This window comes from Natator depressus, chromosome 2, assembly GCF_965152275.1.
Source record: "Natator depressus isolate rNatDep1 chromosome 2, rNatDep2.hap1, whole genome shotgun sequence".
In the NCBI taxonomy this organism is placed as follows: Eukaryota; Metazoa; Chordata; order Testudines; family Cheloniidae; genus Natator; species Natator depressus.
The window spans coordinates 136221027-136235897 of NC_134235.1; the positions used below are offsets into that span (position 1 = coordinate 136221027).

A 14871-nucleotide genomic window follows, 5' to 3' on the forward strand; every position below is an offset into this window, starting at 1 on the left:
AGGTGGAATGGGGAGGAAGAAGATAATTAAAATTATACTTAGACTGTAAGCTGTGGGAGAGACCATCTTTCTATTATGCACATAACTGGGGCACCTAAGTGCTACCAAAGTACAAATAATAATAATAATTAATAAAAAAGTAAAATACAAAATTCTCCTGTGACTCAGGGTCCCCTTGGTGCCAACTGGCAGAGAACACAGGGAGTGCATAAAGTTTTAGAGGGATTCCCTAGGTCAGATCAGATAAGATCTGTATACTAATTCACCAAAGGATGGCATGTAAGGTCTCTACCAAGAGCCTGTAGCCCACTGCTCACAATAATCATTGTGAAATGTATGTATGGATAATATGTAAGGAGTCGTATATCTATACCAAAAATTATGTTCTTTAGGTTTGCATTAAGAGAGGACACCAGGAGGTCATTTTGAGTGCCTTCAATTTTGAGTGCCCAACTTGAAGTATCTTAAGTTGAGCCTATTTTCAGAGGGTGGGTGCTCAGTGCTGCTTCTCTGAGCGATTGCACATGTCCATTCTTCTTCAGGTGCGTGCATGCCCTGTGTACTAAAGTCAGATATGTTTTCCCATATTGGTGCCCGTCCAGGCAGCACATGTGCCCTCCACAAACTCATTCTCCCAGCCAAAAATATAAAAGGTGGAGCCACCCTGACTCCCCTAAAGTTCCTTCTCACTGCCCATGGTTGGTAGTTGGAATGGGTTTTGTGTCTTGCCACACAACTCTTCCTTTTTCTCTCAGAATTTATCTAAACTTTGTAATTAGTTGCGAGTGTCAGTTATAGTGTGTAGTTGAGTGGTACTTGTTTGTAATTTTTTTATTTTTACTTTGGGGGTTTGGGGATTTTTATTTGTTCCTGGAGTCCTTGATGCCTGGTATCAGGGTTTGCCCAAGCATAAATCCCTGGGATTTAAGCTCTATTCTGGCTGTAGGAAATCTATGTCAGTTAGTGATCCTCATTGCCACTGCCTAAAGTGCCCGAGGGAGGGTCACGTCAGGGATAAGTGCCATATCTGCAGTGTTTTCAAACACAGAACCCAGAAGTCAAGAGAGGTAAGGCTCCAGTGCTTCCTTATTGAGTCTGTGCTGTGCCCCTTATCGTAGCACAGCTATTCGGTTCACTGCTGTGTGTTCACCACTCATCCAGGAGTGCATCTCCAGACATTGCAGATTCCCTTCATAAGAAGGATCCCAGGAAAAGGCATCATTCTCCCTCCCCGGTACCATCGAAAAGGCAGATGTCATCTGACATAGCACAGTCTTCAAAGCCTAGGAAGTCTTCCTCAAAGAAGGCTTGATCTCCTGCAGAATCTTCCAGGAGTAAATCCAATACTGAGGTTAGGCAGTCCTTATTACCACTGTTACTACTTTGACTCTCAGTGAAGAGTCATTGACTCAGGCACCAGCTTTTGTATTTTCTGACACCAACTCCATTGCCTGGGCCTGCGAAAGCCTCAAGTTTTTCCTTGCATGCTGCTATCCATCTGACACTCTTAGTACTGATGACACTATAGGCATATGCAGAGGACAAGGACCTCTTCTGCATCTTGATGCCAGACTCACCACTACTTCAAAAGGTAGATGTTTCACCACCCCTCTGCTTCTTCAGTGCAAGGACTGGTACTTTCTATGTCTACAGCTGCGGCTCACTCAGCACCAATTTTGCTGCATCAGCCATTGGTACTGATAACTCCTAAGAAGACTTTGATGCCTCTCCAGAGCAGATGTGTGATACTGTCAGTGGGTAAGCCCCCGATGCTTCTCCCAGTACCAACACTGGAAACTGGTCCAAATCTCTGATCCCTTAAGCACCACCCAGGACTGCACCTCAGTGGTGATCAGATTACTCCTACTCCTCTTTGGAGTTGGAGGTAAGATCTTATATGTACAGATTTTATTATAGAAGATCATGATGTTCACGTTCACCATCCTCATGGAGATTGTGATCTTGGCACTGACGGTCTTATAGGAGTAGAACTATAGACAGAATACTATAGGGTGCTTTTTACTGGGATCTGGTGCCTTATCAACAGCTATATTGGAACCCCCGAGGCATGCCTTCAGTGTCTTGAACAGCTTTTCCAGTGGTTTGTCTATTCCAATCACTTCCAGGTGTAAACAGACCTCTCTGAGTAGGGTTATTGTGTTATAATTTGAAATACATCTGAGGGTCACCCCATTCAAAAGAGACTGACCAAGATTTAGTAATGGTCTGTCACTGAGGTGGTATAATTTACGCAGCAGGTGAGACCTGGGTGGATGTTACACTGATAAAAGGTTATTTAATGGCACCAAAGATAATACCACTGGTTGTCAAAAAAAATAACATTATGGGGATTTTATTTAAACCAGAACAAATGGAACTGGATTCCACCTACCTACAATAACATTAAATACATGAAGAATATATATAATAAAAAAGTATAATGGTTTGAAAATGTATATGTACACGCACACACACACTATAACTTACTATTAAGTGTACTTAACTAAATACAACCCTCTACATATCTATCTATCTATCTATCTATCTATGCACAGCGTATTATCTTATAGTTTGTTTTTTTGCAGTTCAAGGTTCCTCTTTCCCCCAGTAGCTTACTGGGTACTGTGTAATGCCCAAGTCAGTCTTTGAGCCTCAGGTGCCTTTCATGACTTCCTGAAGGGATGGACTCAACTCCAGTGGTGCTTGCTTGATGGAGGCGTATGTTAGACCAGAGCCATGGGATCTGAAAGGCTTTTGGTTCCCCTGTTCCATATCTCCGGGACCACATAAATCAATGATAGGACATGCCCAGAGCTGACACTCAGGAACAAACAGGAACGGATGCTTAGAAACATGCCACCAAACATGGACTGACTTGACTAACCAGCTTTAAAGTAAAGGAGCCTTAAAGTAAAGGGTTTAAAAGAGAACTGGATAAATTCATGGAGGTTAAGTCCATTAATGGCTGTTAGCCAGGATGGGTAAGGAATGGTGTCCTTAGCCTCTGTGGAGATGGATGGCAGAAGAGAGATCACTTGATCATTACCTGTTAGGTTCACTCCCTCTGGGGCACCTGGCATTGGCCACTGTCGGTAGACAGGATACTGAGCTGGCTGGACCTTTGGTCTGACCCAGTATGGCCATTCTTATGTTCTTATGAGCCCTCTTCTGCATGTCTGTCTGTGCTGCTCAACCTCTATCTCTTCACTGACTAATGGTCTCTCTCAGACCTGGTTTCCCTCTGTCCCTCTGGCTGCCCTCCCCCTCCTGTACCTCTGGCCAACCTTACTCCCTCCCCCTTTTTCTCTCCATCTCTCTCTTTCAGTCTCCTCCCCTGTGTACCTCTGTTCCTCCACCATCACCCTCTTCCCCTCCAATTGTCATTCCCCCTCCCTCTGAGGAGAGAGGCCATCTCCTCTCACTTTCTCAGAGGGAGGGGCTACCTCCGCTCCATAGAAAGATGCCCAGTACCAATCCCTGGACCAGCCTCAGTACCAATCAGGTGCTGGATGTGATACTGAGTATACCAGATCCATCTGACTAGGACATAAGGCATCCACCTATACAGGACAAGCCGTACAATCACCACTCAACACATCATTGTCCTGTCCTGCTCAGGCAAATGTCAGAATCATCATGACTGGTTCCTGGTGATTGTAAAACCTACCAGGAACTGTTAAAAAGTGTGGATAATTTTCTAGGTATCCAGGTGAAAACAGTGCAGGAAAATCCACATAAATTAGCGGATACCATACACATCTCAGAGCCCGGTAGACTGGCTCTACCAATTAATGAATCCATCAAGAGTCCACAAAAATATTCTGGCAAACACCTTCATATATTCCACTCATGGCTAAGAGAACAGGGAGGAGATACTACTTTTCTTCACATGCCACCTCAGGATCTTTGGTGGTGGCTACAGTCAACAAAAAGTCTAGACAAGGGCATTCCAAGTGTACCCCCAAAGATGATGATGATCATAAAAAAGTGATCTATTTGGTAGAAAAGTTTGTTTGACCTTGGGGGTTATAATTTAGAATTGCAAACAATGAGGATCTTGTAGCCAGATATGATTTTTCTATTTGGGACAATTTGTCTAAATTCATAGACAAACTACCAAATGAGGCCAAACAAGCATATCAAGCCATGCTTAGTGAGGGTTGTCTGGTGTTCAGACCCTTCAGATTGCTTTGGATAATGCAGAATCTGTAGCACAAGCAATGGCAATCACAATTACAATGCATTGCTCCTCTTGGTAGCAATTGGCTGGGATACCAGTGGAGGTCCAGCAGGTGACTGAAGACATTCTGTTTGATAAGCTTCTTTTGTTTACTGGGAAAACGGATGAAGTGCTAAAAAAGAAAAGAAAAAAGAAAAACACCACACTCACACATACTCTAGGGCAGCCCTTACATTTCTAGGCATGAATAACCAGCTCCTAAGAAGAAGCAGTTTCATCTTCAAACTCAGAAGAGGTATCCTTTTTACTCTGTAAGACAGTCTGAGCACATGAAGAGGCATCATACATACCAAAGAAGGAGACCACTACTTCCTTCTCCTGCTTCAGCCTTGTTGAGACTGCCCACAGCAACTAAGCAGTCTATTTAGCACCATAGTTGAGGCCAGCGAACCACCTTGTTGGTATCTATTGTTACCTGTCCCTTCCTTTGGCAACAGGTTGGCCCACTCCCTTGGTGCTTGGACCCAAATGACGATTGATGATTGGATGCTAAGCACTCTGGGATTGGGTTATACCCGGCAGTTTGTTGCTGTCCTCCCAACCCCCCTTTCCTGTCCCTTTTCAGGGATCAACCTCATGAAACTGTTCTCATTCAAGAAATGGCATCAGTTTTATATTCAGGGGCCATAGAAGAGATACCTCCTCAGCCTCAGGCCAAGGGATTTTATTCTCAATATTTTCTCATTCCAAAAGACCAAGGGAGGCCTCAGAGACATTCTGGATCTGCAAAATTTGAACAAAGACATAAAAAGATACAGTTTTGTGTGATCATCCTAGCCTCCATTATTGGGTCCTAAGATGCCAGAGACTGATCCCTTGAATTAAAGGACACAACTTCTATGTGGCCATCCAACCAAGCCACAGGTTGCTTTAAAGGTTTATTTTGGTGAATATGTATTATCAATTTCCAGTCCTTCCCTTCGGGCTGTCTTCACAAATTGCATGGCAGTGGTCACTACACATCTCAGAAGGACCAGTGTCCCAACTAGTTGGTCTGAGGGTCCTGGGCATCAAATGGAGGTCAGTGTTGGGAAGATTCAGTGCCTTTTTCATTCTCTGGGCCTATTGATCAACAAGGACAAGTAAGTGATGTTTTTGGTGAAGAGGATTGAATTTATAGGAACAATTCTCAACTCCAGTTGTGCGAGAGCATATTTATCTGAGGCCAGATTTTAGGGAATATTGGATCTGTGCAAAGATCTCAAGGACCATCCTTGTGCAACACTAAGGAATTACTTGAGAGTTCTAGGACAAGACAGCTTGCACATATGTGACACAGCATTCCAGACTTCATGTCAGAGGCATACAAGATTGGCTGAAGTTTATATATTGTTCATCTCGTCATCCACTGGACTTGCTGACTCATGTTCCTGCAAGTGTCTTGTCATCTCTAGATTGGTGTATAGACCCTGCCAATGTATGAGAAAGGTTCCCAATTTCTCTGACTTTGTCCTCCATGACTCTGGTCCTGGATGTCTCATTTCTAGGATGGGGAGCTCACCTGCGGCCCCTCCACAGGCAGGGACTTTGGTTGGGTCAACAATTTTCTCTCCACATAAATGTTTGTGAACTTTGAGTGATTCACCTGGCATGTCACCTTCACCTTCTGCAAATCAAAGGCTATATTGTGCAAGTGGCCATGGACAACATGGCTGCTATGTTCTACTTGAACAGACAGGGATGGACCAGGTTAGATTGCCTTGGTCAAGAAGCCATAGATCTCCAGATTTTTTTGCATCAAAAAATGCCCTGAACCTCAAAGCCTTTCCCAGGTATTCAGAACCATCTGGTGGATCATCCCAGCAGGACAGTCATGTAAGGCACATTCATGTAAGTCACAGCTGGGTTGGAGTATGCAGGTCAGGGACGGTAGTCACTGAGCAGGAGTCAAAGAAATCACAAGAGCCAGGTTCAGTAAGTGTGAGTTGGAGTTAGAGATTGGCTAGGGTCAGAGACCAGAGATAGTACCAGGCTAGACCCAGGAGGCAAGACGAAAGGTCAGAGACAAGCTGGGATTGGAGACCAGGAGACAAATTGAAGTCTGGACTAGCAGCAGATCAAAGCCTTTGTAATTGCCCAGACAACTTCCTGGGGCAACACTGGGTTAAATAGGGTGCTTGGCCAATCAGAGGACCACAGGGTACTGTCACTCTGGCTCCCTTGGGTGGTACTTCCTGCAGCACTTACTCTCAACAGTGCTCCTTGGCTGTGGCTCTGCAAGGCCTACCAGTGGCACTGTGGGAATGTAAGCTATTCCAGGCTCTGCAAACCAGGGTTCAAGTCCATGAATCCTTACAATACAGCATGAGTCATGAATGTGTGACGGGTTGGATCACAGAAACCCCCTTGGGAACTGCCAACTGATGTGTCGAGACTACTTCTGCCCCTGCTTTCCTGCCCTGGCAGCTTGGGACTTCAGTGCCCTGCCTGGTTTGAGCCAGACTCGCTAGCCTGCTGAAAACCCAGACCCAAGTCTGAACCATGTCCCCTAATAGCTCTAGGCTTAATTGAAAGCATCTTAAGAAGTGTTCCTGTCTTTAACACTCAGATGCTCAACTCCCAGTGGGATCCAAACCCCCAAATAAATCTGTTTTACCCTGTATAATACAGGGTAAACTCACAAAGTGTTCACCCTCTATAACACTGATAGAGAGGTATGCACAGCTCTTTGCAACCCCCCCCCCCCGGTATTAATACATAGTCTGGGTTAATTAAGTAAAAAGTGATTTTATTAAATACAGAAAGTAAGATTTAAGTGGTTCCAATTAATAGCAGACAGAACAAAGTGAATTACCAAGCAAAACAAAATAAAATCCGCAAGTCTATGCCTAATACAGTAAGAAAACTGAATACAGATAAAACTTCACCCTCAGAGGAATTCTAGTAAGCTTCCTTTTACAAACTAATCTCCTTCTAGTATGGGTCCAGCAATCACTCACACCCCCTGGAGTTACTGTCATTTGTTCCAGTTTCTTTCAGGTATCCTTGGGGGTGGAGAGGCTATCTCTTTAGCCAGCTGAAAACAAAATGGAGGGATCTCCCAGGGGTTTAAATAGACTTTCTCTTGTGGGTGGATACCCCTCCCTCTCCCCGTGTAGAATTACAACTACAAGATGGAGTTTTGGAGTCACATGGGCAAGCCACATGCCCATGCATGACTCAGAACTTACAGGTAGCAGCCATGGTTTACATGCTACCTTGCACATCCTCATGTAGACTTTTTATGTGGATTGGAGCCTTCCAAGATCCATTGTCCGTTAAGTGCTTCTTGACTGGGCACTTAATTTGCACATTCCTTTCTCAAGAAGCTGACCAAATGCCTTACTAAGGCTACTTAAAAATCAAGCAAGTACACAGCCAATATTCATAACTTTGAATACAAAAATGATACATGCATACAGATAGGATGACTAGATTCAGTAGATCATAACCTGTACAGAGATATGTTATATGGCATATGTAGCATAAAACATATTCCAGTTATGTCATATATACATTCATAAACATATTCCCATAAAGCCTTATGGGGTGCACCATCACAGAATGGTCCTTCTGGACAGAGGTAGTCAAATCCATCTTCTTCACTTGGGGAATGTCAGAGATTGGTTTTCTATGTGACTGAACAGGGAAGTGTTACACGTTCTTTTCTGGGAAGGTCACAGCCTAGGATCTGTCTCAGATGCATTCCTTCTGACATGGAAGGACAAGTTGCTGTACTCCTGTTCCCTGGATTCAAACATATTATGCAAGCTCAGGCAGGATGCCATACTAATACTGATAACATCAGCCTAGCTGAGGCTGCATTTGTTCTCAGATCTCCTGATGTCTTCACTAATGACCCAATAGCACTGTCTAAAGTCACCCATATAAGTTCTCAGAACCATGATCAGATGCTGCATCTCACCCTCCCACCCTTCCTCTGACAGCTTGGATGCTCCGTGGTTGACACCTCAAAAGGCTAAGTGTTCTGTAGAGGTTCAGACATACCATTAAATAGTAGAAAACCATCTATTAGGTACTCTTACTTGATGAAATGGAGATGTTTCTCTATATGGTTACAACAGTGCAAATTTCTACCCAGCTTATCCTGGACTATTTACTTCACCCAAAGGAGAAATGATTTCCCATAAGGCCCTTGAGGATATGCTTGGTGATAATTTCTGCTTTCCATCCTCCTATAGAGGGAAAAACTGTATTTTCTAGCCCAATGACTGTGTAATTTCTAAAGGGACTAGGCTTGCTTTTTCCACCTGTGAGAGATCCTACACTCCCTTGTGACTTAAACTTGGCCGTGCCATGATTAGTAGATCTGCCTTTTGACTGTATCGCTACTGGTTCATTGTTGCATCTCTCCCTGATGGTAACATTCTCGGTGGCCAGGCGAGTAGGAGAATTTTGAGCATTGTTGCAGAGTGCCCCCCCTCCCTCGTATATGATCTTCTTTAAGGACAAGGTTTATTTATGACCCCGTTTCAAATTTCTGACTAAGGTGGTTTTGGATTTATACCTTAATTAGTCTGTCTATTTAACAATCTTTTTTCCAAAGCCTCACTCTCATAGGAATGAGGAAAGGTTCCATACTTTCGACGTTTGCAGGGGATTAGCCTTGTACTTGGGCAAGACTAAACCATTTAGAATGTCCCCTCAGCTATTTGTTACCTTCTCTGACAGAATGAAGGACAACCTGTCTCTTTGCAGAGAATATCATCCTGGATCTTATCCTGCATATCTCTGCATCACTAAGTTTTCTCAACCAGAGGCGGTTTTAGCACATTCTAGAAGATCACAAGCAGCATCAGCTGCGTTCTTGCGTCATGTGCCCGTCAATGACATTTGCAGAGCTGCAGCTTGCTCATAAATACATATATTCATTAGTCATTATGCTATCTCTTAAGCTTTGAGAGCTGATGCCAAATTTGGGAGAGTGGTGTTGCAATCCTTGCTCAAGGGACTACAAAGCTCTCCTTTCCAAACTCCTTGTGAGTTATTTAAAGGGGAGTTGACAGAAGAAAAAAACCCCATTATTTACCTGCTCTCCAACAGTTGTTCTTCGAGAAGTGTTGCACATGTCCATTCCACAACCCACCCTTCTTCCTCTCTACGTTGGAGTCTATACTTCCTGGATTCTGATGTGAAGGAAGTGAAAGGAGGCCAGGGCTTCTGTGACCTTATACCTTCAGCTGAGACCACTAGCATCCAGAGAGTGCATGCATTGCCCTAATGGGCACTGCTGTGGGGAAAAATTCTCTGGGTTCGGTGCACTGGGTGTGCACAGGCCCGAAGTGTAATGGAATGTGCAACACACCTCAAAGAAGAGCAGTTACAGAACAGGTAAGTAACCATTCTTGTCTAAAAGTCAGGTCATTCTAAAGGTGTGTCCAGATGAGTGTTCAAAAATCACGAGTCACTTTTGAACATTTACGCTCCTATTCTTTAGATACTTGCCTGAAGCAATGGCACAAAGACAATCTTCTACCAAAAAGAGAACATATAAATATGTACTAAATACAAATTACTCTTGTCTACTGAAATGGCAACATCTGATTTTTTTTCATGTCATACTAATATAATGAAACAGACTGGCTGTCTTGTATGCAATGGAATAACTTGAAATAGAAATAATACTAAATGAATGGCAGTGGCATCAGGTTATAGCAAATGAATCATAATTACAGCCCTGTGTTTTTTTGTTTGCTTGTTTTGTTTTTTGCAAATGTGAAATAACAACATGAAATAAAATTAAAACCAATGTATAAAACAAATTTAAAAACTCAACCTGCAGCAGCAACTGGCACACAGGTTGCAGCACCACTAACTCAAATTTGACCTGCCTGTACCGCCATTGTTTATGATGGAGGAGCAGCTGGGCCAAGCCTGAATGGCCCTGCGACCCGGTGCATTAGCTGACAATGCTCAGGATGGGGGACTGGACCCACATACGTAGGACAGGAGCCACTGCTGCAGGGTGAGTACTAGGTGGGTTTGCTCTGCCAGCCTCTGCCCCAGCCTTCCCACCCACCTATCCACACACCCTTTGGGTAGAATGGATAAAACAAAATAACATGAAATTCCTCAAAAATAAAATAAAAATTATAAAAACTAATATAGTCACTTCCAATGATTTATATTCAGTCAGGCAGACCCTTTTACTTGTGGAACTCATTGGAGGGTCAGTGTCTATGTTAGTCAATTTATCCTTTGATGAAAAGATCCCTCTAAGCACAGGGGCAGGAAAACTTTTCTTTTCTTAAGAAAATTTAAAAATAAAGAAAAGCCTATGTCTATGTTAGTCAATTTATCCTTTGATGAAAAGATCCCTCTAAGCACAGGGGCAGGAAAACTTTTCTTTTCTTAAGAAAATTTAAAAATAAAGAAAAGCCAGAACATACTATTTAAATTTCGCAATTTCTCACAAGAGTTCGACTTTTTTGACCTCTCATTTTTGATTATTTTATTCTTGGCACAGAAAAATGGTTCTGTTTTGTACAAATCAAAGACAGGTAAATGAAATGTGTTTGTTTTCAGTGTTCATTTAAAAATATTAGGTGGACCAAACCAATATTTTCCTTTTCTTTTCTTTTTTTCCTTATACTTAATATTTGTAAAAGTTTCTTGGGAACTTAGCACTCATGAAACTGCCAGATTGGAAGCCGCAGAAACCATAGTCCACTATTTATCTACATATTTCATTGTACGCGTGCTTCCTCTGCCCACCAATTTGGAGGAGAGGTAATGCGAGCTTCACACGAAATTCGTTCCCTGACCTGAGACTGCCATCTAGCTATTTAATAACAGTTATGATGATGGTCATTATGTGAACACCTGTCCAGTGGAAAATGGACCAAGACCACTACCTCATTTCAAATTAGGCTGCAGCTGACACTAATTATTTTGGATAACTCAGGTTTTGGTACCTTGAAATACTTTAGGGCTAGTTTTCAGAAGTGACAAGCACTTACAGTTCCCATTGACATCACTTGGAGTTGTGGGTGTTTGGCACCCATGGAAATCAGGCTCAAGGTGTTTCAGGTTGGGCTACCAAAAACTGAGTACTCCAAATTGGTGGCTATTTTTGAAAATACTAACTCTGGCCATGACTAAATGGGCCAGATGCCATCTTGTGTCCTAATAATGACAGGCATTATGGCGCCTATTCAACATGTGCCTATCCCTGACTCTGCATTACATTGCCAATTCCTCGAGGCATGAATGCCCTCTGTACTAGATCAATATTAAGTGCTTGTTTGTTGCTGGCTAGGATGTAAATCTACAGTGCTACAGTGTGACGCGTACTAACTGTGTGAATCCTGCTGCCATGCACTGAAAAAAATTCCGTAGTGCAGAACTTTTAGTGCACCACAGCAGGGTCCGCACGGACAGTTAGTGCATGGCACATTAGTATGCTGTAGACTTACACTCTAACTTGCCATGCACTAACCTTTCAGACAGATGTGCCCTAATTCATAGATATTAGATGTCTACATGTGGTTGGAAATGAAAACAGAAATCTATGACTTTGAATGTATTAATTGTAAATTTCAAACATCAGGCAGGATTTAATAAACATATTTAAAATTATTTAAATGAATATAAGTTAGACAGTTATCAGCCTTGTGTTTTGTCACTGTCAAATAAAGCTAATACCTAGCCCAAGTGTTTTTCCCATAAAAAGGGTAATGCCTTCAAAAGGAAGGTCCTGAATTTAATTTCCTTATATGTTTGCTCCCTGGACATAGATATAAAGATTTGCATCCAAGGCATTCAGAAACTTACCTAGCACTTTTTTGCACAGGGAAAAAGATTCAGGATCTAAAATCTATGTTCTCAATAAAAAGTATATATTCATAACCTCACATGAACAAATACATAGATCTATTAAAAAGGTTTTGGGTTTTTTTTTATGGGCAGGTGCAACTGATAATATCCTATTCCCCATTATAGATGTAGGAAATAGACATTCAGGCTAGTAATATCCTACCGATGTGTATAAAGGTACAAGAAAACTTTTAATTGTGACTGTTGTAGTTTAATCTTTATACCTATGTAATTAGGAACAATTTACCAAGGTTTGTGGTGGATTCTCCATCACTGAACATTTTAAAATCAAGACTGGATGCTTTTCTAAAAGATATACTGATGTTCTATGGCCTGCGTTATGCAGCAGGTCAAACACGTTGATCACTATGGTCCCTTCTGGCCTTGAAATCTATGAATTACCATAACAATGCATATCACTGAGTGACTGTATGCTTTTCTGACAGTTCTTGACATGTAAAGGAGGAATAGAAAGATCCTGCATAGTAGTGAAGTGGGATTGGTCCTGCTTTGAGCAGGGGGTTGGATTAGATGACCTCCTGAGGTCCCTTCCAACCCTGATATTCTATGATTCTATGAAGTGCATATATTATTCCTCAATTTACCATAAGAACCATGTTTTCTTCCACAGCAGAAAATATACCTATGGTATCTAGTGTATATCCTCATGAATTTCCATCATTCCTATATAATCTGAAAGATGATCACCATTTCCAGCTTGATTGATTTTAAGCGTGAACACTAAACAGAGCTAAATCCCCACTGCCGATCAACACCAAAAAACTCCCATTGATTTCAGCTGGAGTTATGCAGGCAAAAGAAAGATAACTGCAGGTCCTGAAAATTCCAGCTGAATTGCGCATGACCGTTCTGTTCCTGGTTCAAAACTTAATTTTTCCTAAATGTTTTTAATGCTATTAAAATTAAAAGATACTCCACTCTTAGGCTTTCATGCCACAAACACTTATCTATGTGCTTAGCTTTACTCACATACACAGTTCTATTGATGTCACTGAAATTCCACGTCTGAGTAAAGTAAGTATGTCCATAAGTGCAGGATCAGGACGATAATCCATAAATAAAATAAAATATATCTTTTCAAAGACACATCTTCATTTCTAAAAGCAACCTTTGCCTCTTATAAGCAGTTATACAGGAGGTTTTTTAAATGTTACAAGGCAAAGCATTGTCTTTTGAAAGAGTTTGTTTTTGTTTTAATTCAATTATCTAAAATGATAGAGAGGATTATATACAATATATACAATTATATACAATATATAATTCAAACTTGTATATGTCAATAACTGATCAGAATTAGATTTGTTTAAAATTTCAATGCTGTCCAAATTATCCATATTTAAAATATTTATAGGAAATTTACACATTTTATATTTGACACTTGAAGGTTATTGTTTAGCATTCTTTGATCACCTTTATCATACAGAGTAGGTTTAAATCTGAGTGGTAGTGCTATACTACCGATTTTTTCTAAAATGTAGGAGTTTTGTGTAATTTACCGAAGATTTGTTTCTTTTCTAATTTATACTTTTTTTTTTTTTTTTTTACAGTTCAACAGAAGAGCAGTTTCATTGGCAAACACAAGGTAAAGTATATCTTGGCCAGATTCTATATCTATGTATATTTCCCCAGTAATATCTATGTTATCCAAAAGAGGACAAAGAATTAGAAGAATCATGGATTTTATGTGCTAGCCTTCATTAAAATTGTTTATTAATTATCCCCATATAGAAGTGGCAGTAATTGGTGTTGACACAAATGGTTGTAGAACAAGAGACTGTCGTGTACAAAGTTTCTGATTGTGATCAGTGTGAAAAAAATCTCAGTAGTTAAACCTGAATTTTTCAATATACTTATCAATAGCAAACACCTTACTTTTAAAGGATGGCGTTTGAAAGTATGGATGTTGGTGCATTTTTCTGGGCCTGCCCATTCCAGCCTCCTTTGAAAATTAGACCTTAAATGTTACCATTCCCTTGACTAGCTGTGAATTTTTAATTGGTTCTATGTCATTGTTTTTCTCTTTTGTATTTTCTTTATATTCTTTAACAATTTTTATAATTTTTATTACAGACGGTCAGAAGGATATAGAGGATGAGCTCACAACTGGTCTCGAGCTGGTGGACTCCTGTATTAGATCACTGCAGGAGTCAGGAATACTTGATCCACAGGACTATTCAACTACTGAAAGTAAGTTTCCAGGAACTTGCCTTTCTTTGTCTGGAGCCCCAGAATCCAGAACTATTATTTGGAGTACTTTATGCTTTTAAAATGAAAGTACGTTTTGTAATAATGGTTTTCTCATTTCATCTGTCAACATTGGCAGCAGGCAATATAGATTGAATTATCTGTAAATATGCTTATTACTCACTTCCTTATGTGGATTACAATCGCTCCCAAGCACTTCAGAAACTATGGACAAAAAGCAGATAGTTCGATAACTGTTACTTTAAGGAATATATCCCTTCATATTGTATGGCTGTGACATCCAAGAAGGTCATATTTAAATATTTCAGTGTCAGTACTAGAAGACTTTTAACCAACAGGATTACAGTATGTAAAGACGCCAAAATAAATTTGTATTCTGATTGGGCAAATCATTATGTCTGATGTCACAGTTTCATCACACAGCTATGAACTACTCAATAAGGCTAAAATTTTCAAAAAGTTCCATGACTCCAAGCAACCCAAGAGATGGCCCTCAATATGAGTAATGAGCAGATAATGGGCATCCTGACCGATTTCAAAGGTGATGGCTGGACTTATCAAAAGCACCAGAGCACCTCGAGGCTTCTAAC

The 14871-nt window shown here is 41.1% G+C and overlaps 1 protein-coding gene across 9 annotated transcripts in view; it reads left to right on the forward strand.

The window, feature by feature from the left end:
- The window catches only part of CTNND2 (catenin delta 2), a 1172806-nt gene that overhangs the window by 641279 nt on the left and 516656 nt on the right, over positions 1-14871 (forward strand). For all 9 annotated transcript variants that reach the window (XM_074945030.1, XM_074945027.1, XM_074945025.1 and 6 more), the window contains 2 exons: positions 13624-13658; positions 14147-14263. In XM_074945030.1, the coding sequence (XP_074801131.1) occupies positions 13624-13658; positions 14147-14263 (152 nt within the window). The remainder of the gene's footprint in view (positions 1-13623; positions 13659-14146; positions 14264-14871) is intronic.